Source organism: Ammodytes marinus (genome assembly GCF_949987685.1).
Source record: "Ammodytes marinus genome assembly, chromosome: 4".
Lineage (NCBI taxonomy): Eukaryota > Metazoa > Chordata > Actinopteri > Uranoscopiformes > Ammodytidae > Ammodytes > Ammodytes marinus.
The window spans coordinates 23,011,361-23,031,211 of NC_137233.1; the positions used below are offsets into that span (position 1 = coordinate 23,011,361).

At 42.8% G+C, this 19,851-nt stretch overlaps 1 protein-coding gene across 1 annotated transcript in view; it reads right to left on the bottom strand.

The window, feature by feature from the left end:
• Positions 1 to 1,084: 1,084 nt before the first annotated feature.
• The window catches only part of comtb (catechol-O-methyltransferase b), a 30,248-nt gene continuing 11,481 nt past the window's right edge, over positions 1,085 to 19,851 (bottom strand). Inside the window, exons 2-6 of the mRNA XM_080025382.1 lie at positions 5,211 to 5,382; positions 1,877 to 1,994; positions 1,578 to 1,771; positions 1,369 to 1,500; positions 1,085 to 1,282 (exon numbers count right to left, since the gene is read on the bottom strand). Coding sequence (XP_079881508.1) covers positions 1,103 to 1,282; positions 1,369 to 1,500; positions 1,578 to 1,771; positions 1,877 to 1,994; positions 5,211 to 5,382 — 796 coding nt within the window. The 3' untranslated portion in view covers positions 1,085 to 1,102. The remainder of the gene's footprint in view (positions 1,283 to 1,368; positions 1,501 to 1,577; positions 1,772 to 1,876; positions 1,995 to 5,210; positions 5,383 to 19,851) is intronic.

Here is a 19,851-nt window from a genome sequence, read left to right on the forward strand (position 1 = left end):
CTTTCCCTCTCCTCACCAAAAGTAAATCCTCATCATCTCAGACAGCCCGCTGTGCACTCTCGGAGATAACCACAACACACACACAATGGTCTACAATAATCTAAAAAGGAAAAAAACTATTGTGACTTAAAAAATGATTTCTGAGCTTCAGGGTATCATGGCACAATCATGAAAAAGTGGAGAAAAAAGCATAAATTTACAGCAGTGAGATTCTACAAATCACTGCCAAATCCCTTAAAAGCTCTCTCTCTCTCTCTGTCCCTCGCTCTGTCATTCTTTTCCTCTGCGTGCATCTCTGTCCAGGCACTCCCCCCAGTCCCTCTCTCTCTCTCTCTCTCTCTCTCTCTCTCTCTCTCTGTTGAACCCTCTCCTTTGCTGGCTATGTCAGAGCACTAATGGCCACAGATTGGGATTATCATGCAGGCGTCTGTGAAGAAAGCACTAGGTGGACTAGCCCACTACTCTTTTTTTTCATACAGCAGCTGAACCAAATGCAGAGAAATCCCTCCACCACCACCCCCCACAGCAGTATGATGGAACACACTTTGAGAGATTAGATGAGCAGCGATTTGATTCATACTCAGACAAACGCACTCACACATAACTACGCACACATGGACACACAAACGCACACATGGACACACAAACGCACACACACACAAACTCACTCCCTTCACACACCTGTCAACACTGGCACAATGGGGGGAGAACATTGAAGCACAAAAAAGGTTTCTGCACCACAGAATGCTTCAGGATTAGATTTATTATTGATTTGACCCGGTGCTCTAGAGAGAGAGCAGCCCCCGGATCAGTTTGCAGCTCATCATCCGTCCATTAAGATACTGGAATCTGCTTTCACTACGACTGCCTACTTTACCAATATAGGCACCTCAAAGAGAGAGTCAAGAATTGAGCCATCCATTGCACGTTTTGAAAAAAGCACACACCACAAGTTTTTCAACATCCCTTCACATGATACTTTTAATTTCAAATTGAGACACTTAATGACATATTAGAAAAGCTGATTAAATGATTAACTTGAAGACAACACAGGTTTAGTTTAGGTTAGTATAACTCTGTTAAACATGACATGGTTTAAAAACTATCCTAAGAAGACAGACTTTTCCAAGCCATCCTCCACTTTGGTGTACTCCAGGTGAGATTTGAAGTACTGGCTTTCGTATTGCGGGTTGCCTCGGACATATTCCAGATAATCAGGTGTACCAGGGCAGATGACATTGTCTGCCAGCAGTACACTTCCTTTCCTAAGCAGGCCACACTCCTGATGAAAAAGCAAAGAGGGGGTCATTGCACAAAAAAAATCAAGAGTTTGATCAGTTGGCTAGAAGACAGACATATCAAACTTGCCTCAATCAGTTTTGTGTCAGGAAGGTAGCGATCCTTCCAGTGATCCAGGAACACCAGGTCAAATGTTTTCACCCCAAACTGCTCCTTCATTCTGGGGATCAAGTCACCAGATTCCCCTTCAACCAACTGGACCTACGAAGAATAAAAACACGCTGTATGTCTGACCTGTACACACAACGTGAATCATTGTTTTTCACAGCTGGCTTTACCTTGTCCTCTAATCCTGCCCAGGCAATGACTTGTCGGGCGATGGCAGCAAAGTCTGGGTTGAATTCTAAAGTGATGAACTTGGCGTCGGGAGGAAGCAGGCTGGCGATCCGCACCGTGGAGTATCCACAGTAGGTTCCCAGCTCCAAAACTGTGGCTGGGTTTACCTCGCACACCACTGAATCAAGTATGATGCCTGTGGCCAAAAACAATAAAAGCATAAAAAAACAGATAGCTGGGTCAAGAGATAATTATTTTACACATGATAGAACATGTTCACATCAGTTTAAATCATGAGTACCTTTCTCATCCCCCACATTCATGGCCCACTCCTTGTGTCTACAGAAGTGATCAATGGCTTGAACCACGCTGCGAGGGTCTCCTCTAGTGGCGTTCTTCTGTACTGCATTTAGGAGCCGCTGGAGGGAGGAAAATAACAGTAGCACTTAACTAGAGGAACCTGTCGTCCATCATTCATTCATTAATGGTTCTATACTTGATTACAAAGCATACAAAAAAGAACTTCTGGGTAGCCATGTTGTGACCCCACATTTAACTGACACATCACATTTGCTGGGGTCTATCCTTCAAAATATTTTGATTGGAATTCTGGAGAGGAGGAATAAAACTGTATGTAAAGTTACGTTTTCCCACTGGACAAAACCAAAGTTTTCCTCAAAAACTTTAACTTTAACAAAGACGCTCTGTCTCGTCTCCGTCATTAGTCTTTTTGCCTAAAGAAGATCAGTCTGTCAGCATGTCACCAGCTATGATTCAAATGTGTGACTACCTCTATGTGCACATCAAACATCAACATTGCATTAGGCAAGAGATTATGGATGACCTGATTTTCTTTTAAGATTTCCTTTACATTTTTTAAATGACTTGACAACATTACATTTATAGGGTTTTTTTCTTTTTCGTCCATAAAGGTACAGAGACATTACTGACTTAATGTGTGGCCCTCATGCTGTAAAAACAAGGCTGGGAACTGTTTCTTTCAATTTGGAATAAAGTTAAGAGCATACATTTTTTTAATTCACGTTTTTAGCAAAACTAAGCATAAACCAAATATATATGGCCTAATGAGAAAAGGTTAGACAGATTCATGGAGAGGAAAAATCCTGCACAACACATGTTTACTCTTTAAATATATCATGAATAATAACAATGGCAACTTTAAAAAAAGAAAAAAAAATGGCCAAATGCATTAAGTCCTACAAGGGAAAGAAGAGACGACAAGAATGGAAACATATGTTCAAAAGAAATTCACAAAACTACCAATTTATTATTCTGGGGGGAATATGCTTGACTCCAGACAGAATGCTTAATACAACAGAAAATCTGGCTCTCAATGTGGAAGGAACTGGGGTGAAAGAAATGCAAATCATTGCGTTATTTTTTTTTTTTTTCATGCAGATTATCAAATACTTTTAGGTTGGACGTTTTTCAATTCATAGAAGAAGTATTTAACAAAATCTCTGTATTTAAAGGTGAAGTAAGCAGTTTATTTATGTTAATATAAGTGTTAAAACGCTTTATTCATACAGTGATTACTTTCATAATGTGCGCGTTTCATAAAGCCGATCTCTCAGTCAGCTGCTCTGCATGTAATCAGCAAATAAACTTATTGGAGGATCCCGAAATTTTTATCCAATCACAAGAGAGAACGCTACAAACCGACACCCGTCTCACTCATGGTCTCACTGCCGGTGCACGCCAGAGCAACAGATGGGTGAATGTTTATGCGCCTACAATGGCAGAGCAGGTACAAATCCTTCCCAATGTCTGTTTTGATGGTTTTTATCATGTTTTATCACACTTATGGATCTGAGATGATGCTAGATAACTCGCTGCTTGAAGACCGCAGTAGGGACGAGCGAGGGGACTGCGAACTGCAGTAACTGACAGGAAGTTAGCTAAAAGAACCATTCTGCTTACAGCACCTTTAAGTGTTTATTATAATGGGAATCCCTCGAATGGGTGTCAATCTAGATGAAATAAATTTATTTAGAATTCTAAGAATTACAGCAGTAAAACAAATAAACAAATAAAAGGGTGGGGGGTAGGGGGCGCCCTGCAGCAGACCCGGGTTCAAATCTCACCCGGGTCAGTTCTCTGCATGTCTTCCCCTCTTTGCCCCATTTCAACTCTGTCTCTCCAAATCTATCTAATAAAGCAAAACTGCCAACAAAAATAATCTTTAAAAAAAAGGGTTTAGGGAAAAAAACTAAACCAGAACTGTACATTTCAAATTAGTTAAATTGAGAATAATTGTAATTGTAAATTGTAATATATAAAGTATAAGTCTAAAATTAAAAGAACACATGTTGACCAAGGCAGGTCCTATAAGGCATATGTACTGTATACTGATTTTGCTCCAGTCTCAGCAAGATTTCCAGTTTTGCTCACCTGGCTCCCATCAGCTGCTTGCCACTGTGAGACGTTACCTGCCTGCACAGCTGCTTCTTTTTTTGCTCATTAAACCCCCTTAATGTACTGTACAAATAGCACCTCCTATGAGAGTTTGACGGGTCGTCAAGTTACCTTTTTTGTTTATTTACTTAATATTATTTTTTGGCATTTTTGCTTTTTAATAGAAAGTAGATTTTCTAGCCCCTTTTACACAGCCAGTGAAAGCCGGGAATATGCCGGAATTTCGGTCCTCCGCCCTGCTGTTTAAATGCGACCGTTGCGGAACGAGGGAAGAAAAGTGCGAGAGATCGTTCCGGGAATTTTACTACCTCGGGGGGTAGTAAGATTCCCGACACAATCAGTTCCGCCTCTCTGTTTAAATGCTCCAGCTTGTTGTTGCGGAACAGGGGGGCGTTTGACGTTCCATAGCCTACGTTCTAAACATGCGACCATGTTAGCAGTTGAAGGACGTGTGTTTAACATTAATCACGGCGGCCTGATGTCCCGTAAAAATCACCAAATAAAAGGAACGGCGTATAATCTAGTTGATCATAAGGTCCGTTGCTCAATCCAAACCCCCGCGCTTCATTTTGCAGAGTGTATGAGTCTATTTCTGCCCAGGAGAAGTTGTACAATGGGAAAGCTAGGCTAGGCTAAGTAAGGGATAAAGTATAGCGAACGGGTCACTTGCTAGAAATAAAGACCGACAAGCTGAAGCAGGAGCCCGACGCGCAGCGTAGGGCTCTTGTTCAGTTTGAAATTGCTCCAACTGAAAGACTGCCCGCCGCCGATTGAACATGTTCAATCGGCTCAAAAGAAGCCCGACGACATCTACGACGACCGATTTCACGGCACACACCAAACAGATTCGTGTCCCCGCCCCCTCCCGACTCTACGACGGCGATTATCGGGCCGGTGTGTCCTGGCCTTAATATGACAATATTAAGGCCAGGACATGTAATACTTTCCATTCATTATTTTGCATGTATTGTAGTGGTCCTGAGGAAAGCGTGACTGTTGATAAAGTTACCTAGAGAGCTGCTATGAAGAAGTGTGGTTTTCCGACCGTATGTTTAATGTGTTGCAGACCGACGACAATAAATGCCACGTAAAATCATCCCAACGTCTGATTAATCCAACCATAAGTGTGCTACAGTTGCAGGATGGCTGCATGACATTGGCCATAAACCACTTGTGAAAGGTAATATTTAAAATCACACCTGAGGGCGTGTAGATTGGGTCAGTGTGTCCAGCATCCGTTCCACAATGACATCATGCCAAATGATTGCCAACCCTCCATGATACTGCACCACGGCAGGGATCAACCATTTATACAGAGCATACAGGAGAGCTGCTCCACCGCTGACACTGTAAAGAAGAGTCAGCCACATCCTGCAACCCAAAGACAGAGAGTATAAACATCAACTGTGTGTGTGTGTGTGTGTGTGTGTGTGTGTGTGTGTGTGTGTGTGTGTGTGTGTGTGTGTGTGTGTGTGTGTGTGTGTGTGTGTGTGTGTGTGTGTACTTGCATGTATCACTACGTGGGGCCCAGGCTATTGGAGCACACCAACGGTGTGGGGCCCTGAAACCTTGTGGGGCCCAAAATGGTGGGCCCCACACCGATCTTCATCCCTCTGTGCTCAGGAGCCTCCCCTGATGTGTCTCTTGCTTTTTTTTCGTTTTTTGAAATTTGGCCCGCAAAGTGACACAAACTAGAAACGTGTGTAAAAGTGTGTGTGCTCACTATCGCCCCCTTTACCGGACCCCAGTACTGCACCCGATACACACTTACACACTCCACACACACACACCGGAAGGAGGGACCCACAAAGTGTCAAAAACTAGGTATGCCTATGTGTGTAAAAGTTCTTCTTCAGTTCTTCTGTAGGGTTTATTGGCAAAACACAACAACCTTTCACTGTCAGGGCTTTTGGGGAAACAGCAGGCAAAGCATATCATAATAGTATTAAGTTCCGAAGAGAAATTGATGTAGCAAAAATAATCCAGTTTTATTTTTTTTTAAATGTATTTACTTTTATTTGTTCCTTTTATTCAGCATTTATCTCTTGTTCACACTCCAGTCCAAGTTGGTTTGCCAACCGCCAATAAACCCTACAGAAGAAGAAGGTGGTCTGATAGTGATGGCATGGTGAAACTTTTTGAAGCCAGTGTTAAATAGTCAGATATATTAAAGGTCATTCTATCAATTTGTAATACACTCAATAGGCTATACTGCCCTGCAATAGTCCAGGCATGGCAAGACTGACAAGTAAATTAATCAATATATCTTAATAAATACATTTCATGTATTGTTCATGTATTCATTCATATAAATGAAATGTATATTTGGTTTAGTGTATTATTATGGTTATGAAACATGACAATGCATAGGGATCTAATAAATATTTTATGTCAAATTTGAATAACACAATGGGAACAATTATTTTCAAACTGTCGCAGTGTTATAGCAAAGTAAGGACCAGTGAATGTGCTTGTGCAACTTAAAAATTTGTATTTAGAAACAAAACATTTTCCACTATGCTGGGGTTCAGACTATTTCTCCTTTTATAAACCACTTCTCCTGCTTTGGATAACACTCTTACACATAGTAGGCTACAGATGAGGGTATGTTTATATCACTCACAAACCAACAAATCACCGATACTGATACTACCCCACAAAGTTTGAGTGGAGTGGATCCACAATAAGCGAAGCACTTCAGGGATTACTCGACCCACTCTCAGAAGAATCGGCATTGACCGACGGCAAGTTAGATTACGTCCCATTACCTATGCCTATCACTAGTGGTCTGGTTGCTTTTATATTTCTTGGAAATATAACAGGTAGGTGTTATTAATTTGATTAAGTCAAAATTATTCGGAAAATATTCAGTGATATTACTGTACATATAATGGCCGCGTTTCCCAGAATCGATCGTTCTTTGGGGCCAAAGAAGGGTCGAAAGAAGGGTTCGCCAAAGAATGAGCGTTAAGATACGGGTGTTTCCCAGATGGCTTCTTTGGTGCCTTCTTTGGAGAACGCGTAAGACGAAGCGAAAGAAGTACTTTGGTGGGAGCTGTCCACCGCGGTCGTGCTGAAACTGAATAAATCGATGCCAGGCGAATCGATCACCCACCTCTTTATCAGCGCATAAGTCACACACAGCGCCCCGTGGTCACCCCCACACAGGTGGAATTAGGCTACGCATGTATCGTGTGTGTGTGGGGGTGTGTGGGTGCGGGGGGGGGGGGGGCAACAAGTGTATCCAAGTAGTAATCAAGCCCATTAGCGCATATATACCCCGTGGATAGGCACACACATGTGAGAGTGGAAGAAAGCGGCAGCAAAAGAAACAAGCGGGCACCGTCGTTTACCGCGGAGGAGATGGGCGTCTTAGTGGACGAGGTCTGGCAGCACCGGGCAGTTTTATTCGGGGGAACAAGGGGCAAAAAGAACATCACGGTGAAGAACCGTGTTAGGCAGGCCATAGCCGAAAATATGTCCCCCTCCATCCCATGTGGCCTGCGTGACTGGCGTGCTGTGAGGAAGAAGTGGCAGGAGTTCCAGAACCAAACAAAAAGGAAGAGTGCGAAGGTTTCACTAATCAATCTCCCTTCGTTGCAGGTGATGCAGACACCCAGTAAAGACAGCGCGGAGTAACCCCTCCCCCATATGGTTTCAATAAACTACTTTGGTTTCCTTTTCAACCATGTATTGTGTGGATCATTTTGCATTGAAATGAGAGTGTCAAACCTATAGCAACAAAAAGTCCCAGGCAAGTTGTAATTTATCTAAGCATAGGTTAATGACGTGTGCGTATAGTGCGCCCTTTCAACAGCATTCCAGTGCCAGACTTTCAGGTAAAGCACTCGGACACTGCAGCAATACTCATAGTGTGCAGGACGTTACATGTAGCCTACATCTGCTGGCTCTGTTTATTTATTTCAGCCTTCAGGCCTGAGCGTTGATATGGATGATGTGGTGGTTGTGGGTTTATGGTTTAGTGCTCAGTGCTTGGTGACTGGTGGTAAAGGGGTAGGGGCTGGGGGTTGTTGGACCTCAGAAGAGGTTGATATGTTCTTAAAAACGCAGCGCAGCCAGAAGCTGCATCTCCGGGCTGAAGGAAAAATTGCATGTGTGTGGAGACACCAGAGTGATCAGCTGTTGGATCTCCGCACGGCCGGGGCAGTCGGTACTTTGCCTGGAAGGCCCGGTCTGATAGCACGTCCAGTGGGGAGAAGTGCCGACGCACGTATGCATTTATGTAAACCGTCTGGCTTCGCGCACGGCGAGGCTGTTGTATTGCAGCCATGGTTTCTCACACGCGCGGACTTTGGCAACGCCTTTATAGCAGGTGGAGCCGCTCTGGATGAGGTTCAGCTGAGTTCAATTAAATCTGTTTCCTTGATATCTGTCAAATGCCACAGGGTTGTGGATGTTTTTTTATGTGTAGTACTATAAACTCACATGTGTGTGGAAAACGTAAACGTGTAATTCATTAAAACATTTTTTCTCTACTATTAGTTTATGTTTATTGCGCCAGGTCCGCATTGAACATTGTTTTATTATTTCGAAAAGTGGAGGAAATAAATTTCCCTGACGTGGCATGATCACTGACGATTTGGTCGCTAAGAAGGTTGAAAGAGTGGGTCAGCGCCGTCGTACAGTTCCATCTTAGTGAAAGTACTACTTTCGCTAAGAACGAATCTGGGAAACGCATTCTTCTTTCACAGCGTTCTTAAGAGCGCTCCAAAGAAGTACTTTGCCCAAAGAGGCTCTTTGGGAATCTGGGAAACGCGGCCAATGTAAGCAAATGTAATACAATGCTGTTTTACACAGTGGCGAACCTAGCCATTTTGGGGCTCCAGGTGAACAGTAATTTGGGGGCCCTTGCATCTAATGTACCTTATATCGCGCACACTGAGATACTCGATTGGTCTAAGAGGATCCCACATCACTGGGTCAAACTGAGCCATTAACTGAACCTGACCCATGACATGTCCATTGCCTAGTCCCAGGGGTGGATTACTGCACGGGCACACCGGGCACAGGCCCAGGGGCCCAAGGGCTCAGGGGGGCCCTTAGCCAGAGATACTGATAGTAACTTTTTATGTTGCATAGTCAAAGAGCTCAGTCACTGATGTCAATAACTGGGTCCAAAAAGGAATAGCCTAAATATAAGGATACTCATTAAAATGTAACAAGATAGAAATCATCATGGGCCCCTCAACTACTAGGGGAGAAATACAAAAGCAGGTTAAAAACAACAGCATTAGTAGCTCTGTCTAAGGGGCTTCATGAGGGGCCTTGAAGCACATACAGAAATAAGCTTTCTATGTGTGAATTCTAAATGTTTCATAAAAAGTAGCTATCCACCCTGAATCTGTTGAAATGGGCCCCTCCATCATAGAACATGGGTCTGCAGACCCATCTACTGTACTGTTTTCACAGTTGCAGAGTAAAGAAGAGTGCTGCTTGTTTAAGAAAAATCTGTAAAATAATGTAGCCTCTAAAATTTCCTCTCAAAGTGCACCAGATTGATTGCCTGGAAATCCAGACCCTGATATCTTGAACGATAGAGGGTCTGGCCACGATCATTAGGAATTTCCAACTCAAGGGGCGGCTCCTACTCGTGCATTTCAAATGCCACTGCACGCAGTTGGATAGCACTACAACCAACCAGAGCGATGCACAAGGCGACGTAAGCCCCTTTCGTTTAGCGAACAGGTGTTAAACTGTTAAATTAAACGTTTGCCGTTGTCGGTCGGCAAAATAGAACATTCCACTTACTTGCTAATGAAAGATTTGAGTGCCGTCTTCCAAATCGTTAAGGGTCGAGGCCAAAGCAGTCTCAAACTCACACAACATATCCGCGGCCATCTCTGATCACGGCTTCGACGTCGCATGCACGTCACTGTCGTCATCCGGTTACGTCCTCCCGAGAGCACCATACAAAGGGCTCTGGCGCGCCCATATTAGATAGAACCAATTGAAACCACTAGCCAGATTTCTGGTTTTCTTATAAAGCTTCAATGGAGAGTGTCCAGACCAACACGCGCAGCAAATTTAATTTGCCAGCGCCTAGTGGCAGGTCTGGGAATGCCAGGCTACCAGATTGATGCATTTTACTTTAAAAAGGTTAAAAAAAAAAATCCGGGGGGGCATGCCCCCGGACCACCCAACAAGGTACAGGGTCCCTCCAACAGTATCCCAAAATCCTGTGGGAAACACTGACTTCCTTAATATGTTTTTGCCATTAATTGTTTGTATCTGTGTGGAAAAGTCAGTGTACCGGACTGGATAAGGGACGAGTGGGGGGCCCTTTAAGAGTCTGTGCCCAGGGGCCCATTATCTCATAATCCGTCTATGCCTAGTCCTAGTTCATTAAGTGTGTCAGAGGGGCCACGCAGAGGAAGCTTTCTCTCTGACAGGAAGTTGATGATTGCCACTAACCTGGATACAATTCTAGAGACCAATATGACTTTGCTTTCAATTAAACGTGTTGTTTTATTTTTTAAATACACAGTGAATTACAAAATAGCCTGTGTCCACAGAGTCTAGGCCTATTTGAAATAAAATCTTCAAATATATTTAAAAAAAAGAGGTTATAACCCTGCCTTCTTTAAGCATGGATAGTAGTGACTAAGTGTGCAGGGGAGAGAGAAATATACACAGATAGAGGGAGGAAGAAATAGCTTTATTTTGCTTTTTTACTTAAAGGCACTACGAGTAAGTCGGCACGTTGGCGACACCTTTGAACAAAAGCGGTAGTATTATTACGACGCCAGCTGTCGTGAAGCTGTTTGCTTGCTCGTGCAGGGCTGCAAGATTCAAATAATCAGGAAGCAATATGGTGCGTGTCCGTGTGTGGACTCATTTCGGCTCGGTGAGAGTGGTGGTGACACAGCATCTACTAATGCCAGTAAGTGCTAAACACTCCTGATTGCAATGAGTTGATGCATTGTCACCTCTCACGGAGCTGAACGAGTCTTTAGTAGGCTACCGCTCATTCATTTAGGAGTAAACACTGCAGTCTAGGTTCACTCCGTGAAATTGTGTAGGCCTATACGTTGCTTGGCAACGCCCTCCCACCCGCCTATCACTCTCCCTTTTTTGCTTTTCTTCATTGCATTTTCTTTTTTTGCTTTGATGGTTCAGCCCCGTTATCAATTATGACGACAAATAACTGTCTCAAACAAGGCTCCCGCTCCCCTTCTAGGGTGACCAGATCGCATTTCCATTACTTTTCACACGTCCCGCAAATTGAGACGTTGTCCCGCATTGTTATTGAAAGTGAGCCCCCCTTTTTAAATGCGTGTTTTATAATCTGGTAGCCTATATATCCGATAGCTGTGTGGAGACAGCAGTCTGTGAGTGTGCGTCTCTCCGTTTGTCTCTGTGTGTGTGTATCGCACTGTCGGGGGGCTGCTGGGCTCAGTGGCTCTGTGAAGGTGCTGCCTGCTTCGGCATTTCCTTTCTGTTACTTCAAAATAAAAGCCAACTCACGTTTGTCAAGTGAAATGCTTATGTGAAGCCAGTGAAATGCTTTTAATGTGAAGCCGCAGCCTTAACTCTATTTGTTTAACAGTAGCTAACTTAACTGCTGCGCGCTGATCTAAAGATAGTGTTTTTTAATATAGAAAGCCGTGTCTCTGGCATTACTGGTGGTGACACGAGTTTATTTTGCTAAAGAAAACGGCACTTTGTCCCGCACAAACGTAGTCTTTGTCCCACATCTGGTGAATTGGGATCTGGTCTCCCTATCCCCTTCCCTCACCTGGAGCCATAGGCTTCTCAAATCGCGTTCCTGCGCCACACTGAAATCTGCGACCAATGCGGATATGTGACCATAGAGCATGCACGCGTGAACCGAAAATCGGACTGGGTGTACGACCAGATCAAATGCAGTAATAAAAACTATATAAAAACGTCTTTCTTTGCACTGATGGACTTGTTTGCTGTTAAAGGTAATTTATGATTATGAGAGGAAACATGAGGCTGTTTAAAAGATATTTAAAAGTTACTCGTTGCCGCTTTAAATTGATCATTGATGGCTTTAGACTGACTCCTGCTGTCGCAAGCCTATCAGCTGTTGTTCTGAACAGCTGTTACACACGGAGGTGAAAACGACATTGAAACAACTATCGCCTGGCTGGGCTGACTTAAAGTCGAGCAGCCAAATATAGCCTAAACTAATAGGCCTAAATATTGTTACAAAAATACAGGCAATGTGTTGTGTGATTTTTGTCAGTAGCCTACAGTAGACCTAGAGGCTGACCCCGATCGCCACTAACTGTTCTGTAATACACGATCGCCGATCACGTGAACACACAGGCGTCTTTTTTTTTAGCATATATGCATCCAATCCGCGGTTCACGTGGGTCCCAAACCGTGAGGGTTGGTCCGAATGGACCACGGATCAACCGTGATCCGTTGCACCATTAATTATCTCCATCAGTTTGTTGACACACATTCACGTCATTAGCATAGCTGCTGGCTGAGCCAGAGCCACCTGGATTGACAGTAGGAGCTGGAACGTTACCGGTTAATGATGTAGACAGCTGTTCTTCCGTCTAAGGTCCCGCTGCCACCGCGCCGGGTGCTGTAAAAAAGCTTAATAGCTTCGGCAGCTTTGATATTAAGTCCTGACTTTGGTCCTTCTTCTGTTTGTTTTGTGACCCGCTCTCGTATGTTCGCTTCATTTTGGTATAGGTAGGTTAGGTTTATCTTGTCTCTCTCTTCTCCCGCTATTTACTTTTTTGGATGTACGCGTGAACGTGCAGCGTCATGAGCGTAATGTGTAATGGAATAGTCCATGTAGTGCAGACTGAAGGGGGGTGCACGGTTGGCAGAAAGGCCGTCAAAACGCGAGTAATTAGACATCCCGATGATACTATTGTGAAGAGATTTTTTATAAAAAACAATAGATATGGGGCAAAATATAAAGAGGGCATTTTGGGGGCCCCAAAGGGGCCGGGGCTCCAGGCAATTGCCTGGTTTGCCTCAATGGACGGCCCGCCCCTGGTTTTACACCAATAGCTAGTTGGCTAACATTAGCTACAGTACTAGTACAGATTTGCTTGTTCCTAAATAGTGCATTTGATCTTAGCTGTTGGCTGCATAGATATATATAGAACACTAGATACGCCACGACCCTCTCAGCCGCGGCACACGGAGCCGCCATCTTGAGTGGGGCGTCAGTCGTACTCTCAGACCGTCAGACAGCCATAGATGTATGTGTTCACAGCTCTCATTTCTCAAAAAAGAAAACAAAGTCAGTTCATTGTGCTGCTATCGGGTGAGTACACCGTCGTCCAGTACACTCCAGACGAGAGGGAATCACTCTCCACAGGTGAGATACATTTTTTAAGTAAATGTTTTAGTCATTATTAGCTAGCTTACATTGTGGAGAACTACGGTGAAATGTAATTGTTCGCGCTAGTAACACTGCATCGCTGGTTAAACGTCTGCTTACTTTAATATTCAAACAATTCAATTTCCCCTGTAACTTAAGTTTGGTAACCTTTATTCAAATTAAACTATGTAGGGTGTGACTGTTTACAAACATGTCTAACGGTTACACGACTGCAATGTTTTCGTGTAGGCCTAGGCTACACGTTTAACGGGGGCGATGTTTTTTCTTCTGACAGACAGACAGACTGATAGACAATGTTAGGCTTTATTTTATAATTTTACTTTTTGACTTCAAAGTGATCATCTGACTTTAGACTGACTCCCGCTGTCACGGCGACAGATGTAGCCGCTTGTGTCAAACGGCTACTTACGTAAACAAGGGAGAAACATAGTGAAACTGAAGTTGGAGCAGTTAAATAGAAATGAATATCCTAAATATTGTTATCAAACTCAATTAATGCTCACGTCGCTCCTCTCTCAAGATTGATCCCTTACCCTAACACAAGACCACATTTTTAAAATTTTCTAGAAATGTGGAAACCATGGATAGTAGCCTAAATAATAGTTGGAAACAAACGGGCTGACCCCCTCTGAAACTATTTTTGCCAAGGAGGTCATTACAATGTGAAATTAATTGCTCCCCCTTAACCTTAGCTTGAGTTTAAATGTAAATTGGTTTTGGTAAATGCCATCACCTAAATGGTAACTTCTCTCGTCTCTTTTCTTATTCCTTAAAGGCCTACTTCACCGGTTTGAATATGAAGGTGTATTGAATTCTGAGATCCTATGTAGTATAAATGTGCTAAAAAAATTAAAATCGGTTCATCCTAGCCTGAGAAAAGGCAGAAAGAGTGTTTTTTTTAACCCTATATTTCTCTTTCTCGTGACATCACAGAAAGAGAAATATAGGGTTAAAAAATAACTTACTTTGTAAATATTACTGTGATGTCTTTTACTGTGACATCACAGTAATATTTACAAAGTACATTTTTTTTCACTAGTCTAAGTTTGTGTACGTAGGGCGTTCCAATTCAGATCGGGCGAAAATAAGTGTACTGAAAACGGTCAAATCGCGAAGTGTGTGGCGATGTACACTTTTCGTACTCAACGGCAGCCATCTTAGCTACGTAGCGGAAGAGGCCTGAGCCAGGCTGAGCCAAAGTCGGCGCATTTTCCACATAGCCTGCATTAATAGTCAATTTTTGAGTTTTTATAGCTGCTAGGCGTAAAGAGTTCACCGTTCAAAGCGGGATGTTTATTGCGGGGGAGGAGCCGCAAATTTAAATATTGCCCCTGTGTGGTAAAATGTTTAATTGCGCACTGCATTAGTTTAATCGATGAAAAATGTACGTAATCAACAAAATTCTTAACGATCAATTAGTCGATCGTCGATTGATCATGCCCATCCCTAGTTAGGACCGTTCCACATCATATTTAATAATGTTATTTAGTGTACTATGATGTTTAAATGTCTGTTCTAATGAATATTTAGATAATTCTTTTAACAGATAATTTTCTCACATCCTTTAGTATTGACGCATCCAAAGAAGATGGATCGCTGGGAAGATTAGTCAATGACAACAACAAATCTCCAAATTGCACCATTAAACAAATCGCAGTAAACAACAGGCCCCACTTATGCCTATTTGCTGTGAAGAAAATAGAAATAGGAACGGAAATTGATTACAGCTATGGAGATTCGAAGTGGCCGTGGCGTAATAAGGTAAGTTGGTTGTATTAAGCATCTTGATTTTGATATATTTTGCAAAAAAAATGCGAATAACTTGGAACAAGAACAAGTTGTCACATGCATGTTCAAAAAGAGATGTTACCATACAGATAATACTAAGCTTTATTTTTAACTATTTTCTTCTAGTGATTACACGTGGAGTGATTGCCTTGTGCAATCTAACCTCTGATTGTTCAAATCAATTAAACTCAAGTTTCTAGAGATGCAATATAAAGCTTCCTGAGCATCTGCAAGTTTAACAAGGGTATTTTGAAAATAATCTACTGGCATGAGCTGAATACATTGTGTTTTGATCTCATATTCCAGGTGCCAATCAGTCAGTCTCCTGCAGTGGAAGCAGAGTCAAAGAAAATCCCTGCTGCAGAAGACACTTCACCTAACAAGTCCGATTTTGCGGATAATGTTGGGACACAGGTAATAGCGAAGTGATGACACTGCTTCTTGAAACTGTGACATTCCTTGGGGGATTTTCAATCATCATGTTTGTTCACGAACTGCCACATGCAGTCCTAAACTCGGATTGTTCAGTAAATTAGCAATTCAGGAGGATGTTGACATCTCATTTTACAAAAGTATTCCAGTCAGAAATACTAAGCGGGATATAGTGCAGAAGCAGTGTAACATCGCACTGTCGTACATTTCTTGTTTTGTCCTTGTGGGGCCCCTGAAACTGAAATCAGTCTTTCAAGTTCCCTGTCAGGAGGCCAGTGTTACACTCTTTTCTAGTCTTGCCTTATGGGGCCCTCCCGTTTTTATCTACATGAAATTGATTTAACTTCATTAAGAAAACACCTTTCAATATCTAAACTCACATTTCTGGAGATGCAATTTGAAGCTTCCTGAGCAGGTGCAAGTCTAACAAGGGTATTTTGAAAAGAATCTACTTCTATGAGCTGAAATATCTTTTTTCAAAGTTCCCTTTCAGGAAGCCAGTGTTACACACTCTTTTCTAGTCTTGCCTTATGGGGCCCTCCCGTTTTTATCTAGGTGAATTTGATTTTGGGGACTAAAACTAAAATGGCCGACATGACAACTCATGCTGCACACTTCTCTCTGGAATAAGTTGTTTTTAATGGAATTGACTGCTTTTTATCCTTGTAAAAGGTTCAGTTTTCTGCTTTTATTGATATCTCCTCACAAGCTTTTAGAAAATTTACTTTTATGAGTATTTTTATGAGTCTATGGATGCTACTTCTGCTCTAAGCTGGGCTAATCAGGCCTGGGCCTGCTGCTAGCTTCTATCCACCTGGCTGCTGCTAGCTCTATCCACCTGCCTGGCCGCTGAATCGGGTACTCCTATTCAATCTTCATCACCTCCAGGGGATGGAGGATCCAGGGGTGAGTTAGTATGTTAAGTTTAAGTTTATTTAAAGGGACATTGCATATTAATAGACATTTACATGTAAATATACAGGATTGTAGCAAGTGCTAATTTGCATCCTTTGTCCCTTGATTGGTCGACACCAATCACATGAAACAAACATATGCGTGTACTCATAAATAAAAACAGACAATCAGACAACAGACAAAAAAAAAAAAAAAAAAAATGCAACCGACAGAACAAGTGAGTAAAAACAATTATTCAAATAATGTTAAAAAATTAAATTAAATTAAATTAAAATCTATGATAGATTGTGTGAACAGTTTTGAGATTCCAGCAGCCATACTTTAAGACATTTTTTAAAAGAGCCAAGAGTGGGAAGCTCACGTAGAGCAGCGGGTAGTGTGTTCCAGGTATGAGTTGCACGGTATGAAAATACAGCCTGTCCATAGGCACTTTTTCTAAAAGGAACAATACAGTCACCTCGAGAAGTTGCCCTGGTGGATCTACTTTCATTTTTTTGTATAAACATTTGCAATGGTGCTGGGGCGAGTCTGTTGAGAATTTTAAAAACCAGGGTGCAGTCTGCATACTTGATCATGTTTTGCCAACTCAGTAAATCGTGCTTCTTTAAGATATTGCAGTGGTGATAGGTTTTCGGTTTTTTATCTAAAATCTTAATGGCTTGTTTGTATACTGTTTCCACAGATGTTAACGTGGTCTTGCATGCCAATGCCCAGCTTGTCATGCAGTATGTCATATGAGGTATAATCATTGAATTAAAATATAGTTTTGCTGAATCAAATGGCATATTTTCTCTAATGTATCTGAAGTTGGATAAATTAAATTTCATTCTATTTACTGTTTTTTTTACTTGTTGCTTAAAATTTAATTGTGAATCGATAACAACACCTAAATACTTGAATTCCTGGACCACTGTAAGTTTTTGGCCCTGCATTGATACCATGGAATCTGTATTTTTGTCACAGGCCTTCTTTGAGAAAAACATGCAGACTGTTTTAGTTAGGTTAAGAACCAGTTGGGAGCGCTCTAGATATTCTGAAACACAGTCCATTGCAGCTGTCAGTTTGTGAGCGGCTTGCTCTGTATTTTTTGCATGAACATCTGTGTTTCCCATCAGTTTCTTTATACTAGTCCAGATTTCTTTGGTATTACCCTTTGCGTTACTTATTATGTTAATGAAGAAGCCTGCTTTTGCGTTTCTAATTTCTTTTGTTACTCTATTTCTAAGTGATGTAAAGATCTGCCGATCATGTGTTGTTTTAGTTTTGTATGCAGTCTTAAGTGCAAAATCACGCTGTTTCATTAATATCCAGATGGTGCTATTCAGCCAGGGCAAGTGTTTTTTGTGTGATTTTACATGTACCTTTTTTTGGAATTGACCTATTGTTTCTTGAATGGTTGTCATGAAGGTTTGGGAGTTTTCAGTTACTTTTTCATGACACAAATAATTTGACCAATTTATTTTAGCTAAGACTGCTTCCAAATTACTCATCTCACTCTTTGGTACCTTTAATTGTTCCGGGGCTTTATTAGAGGGGAGGCCAAACCTTTTTTTTGTCAATTTTCTTGAAAAAAGAATACAATTATGGTCGGACAGCCCTGTGATCATATTATATGTTTTCCCAATCCGTTCACATTTGTTGCTAAAAATCAGGTCAATGCATGTCTCTGTAGTGTTGCTTATTCTAGTAGGCCCTTTGATTAGCTGAGTAAGGTCATGACGACTTGTTAATGATTTCAGCTTTTTACAATTTGACTTGTCCAACCAATTTACATTAAAATCCCCAAATAGAATGATCTCCTTCTTCCAATTACACTCTTTGAGAACAGCATGTAGTTCATCATAAAAATTGTTAGAGGCAGATGGGGGCCTATAGATTCCAATCAGCGTAATTTCCATGTGTGGTGATAGTATTACATCGAGACCAATACATTCCAGATTATTGGCGGATGACCATTCTATTTGTTTACATGTGAGACTTTCTTTGACGTAAAACATCACACCCCCTCCCCTACCCACAAGCCTATCTTTTCTGAAAATGTTGTATCCCGGTACAGTTAAACCTGCCATAGCACTATTTGCATGCAACCATGATTCTGTTATGCAAAGAAAGTCTAGGTTTGAGTCATTCAGTAAATGTTGAATTTGGTCGCATTTAGGCATAATGCTTCGAATATTTATATGTCCACCAAGCAGACCCTTCGGTTTTGCTTTTGGATCCCAGAGTACACGAGAGTGATTTAGTGTCTGGAAGAGTTTATACTTGCGATGCTTCATAAAAGCTCTGTTTCGAACTGTAGTCATTGCAGTGTCTCTGATCCCCGGCCGCTGGGTTGTGTAGACCTTTTGCCGTGGTTGTTGCCCGGCTGGCTGTGGTTGAAGCCCGGCTGGCTGTGGTTGAAGCCCAGTTGGCTGTGGTTGAAGCCCAGTTGGCTGTGGTTGAAGCCCGGCTGGCTGTGGTTGAAGCCCGGCTGGCCGTGGTTGTTGCCCGGCTGGCTGTGGTTGAAGCCCGGTTGGCTGTGGTTGTTGCCCGGCTGGCTGTGGTTGAAGCCCGGCTGGCTATGGTTGAAGCCCGGCTGGCTGTGGTTGAAGCCCGGTTGGCTGTGGTTGAAGCCCGGCTGGCCGTGGTTGAAGCCCGGCTGGCTGTGGTTGAAGCCCGGCTGGCCGTGGTTGAAGCCCAGTTGGCTGTGGTTGAAGCCCGGCTGGCCGTGGTTGAAGCCCAGTTGGCCGTGGTTGAAGCCCAGTTGGCCGTGGTTGAAGCCCGGCTGGCCGTGGTTGAAGCCCGGCTGGCTGTGGTTGAAGCCCGGCTGGCCGTGGTTGAAGCCTGGCTGGCCGTGGTTGAAGCCCAGTTAGCTGTGGTTGAAGCCCGGCTGGCAGTGGATGTAGCCCAGCTAGCTGAGGATGTAGCCTGGCTGGCAGTGGATGTAGCCCGGCCGACAGTGGATGTAGCCCAGCTAGCTGAGGATGTAGCCCGGTGGGCTGCGGCTGTAGCCTGGCTGGTAGTGCTTGTAGCCCAGTTAACTGAGGATGAAGCCTGGCTAGCTGTAATTGTAACCCTGCTAGGTGTGGTTGTTGCCCAGTTAAATGAAGGCCTGTTAGCCATGATTGTATCCCAATTAGCTGTAGTTGTGGCCCACTTAACAGTGGCCCTGTTAGCTGTGGTGGTTTAGCATCCAGGTAATAAGAGTTCATTAAAGGTCCAGGATTCATTTCAATATCGCCAGCCAGGAGCATTATCATCAGAAAATGTGCAATTTCCAGGAAAGGTTTAAGTTGGTCTGACTGATCATCTTTACCTGAGGGTAGCCTTGCACGTCCATTGTCCAGTAGTTTTGTGTAGAGCAGGTGTTG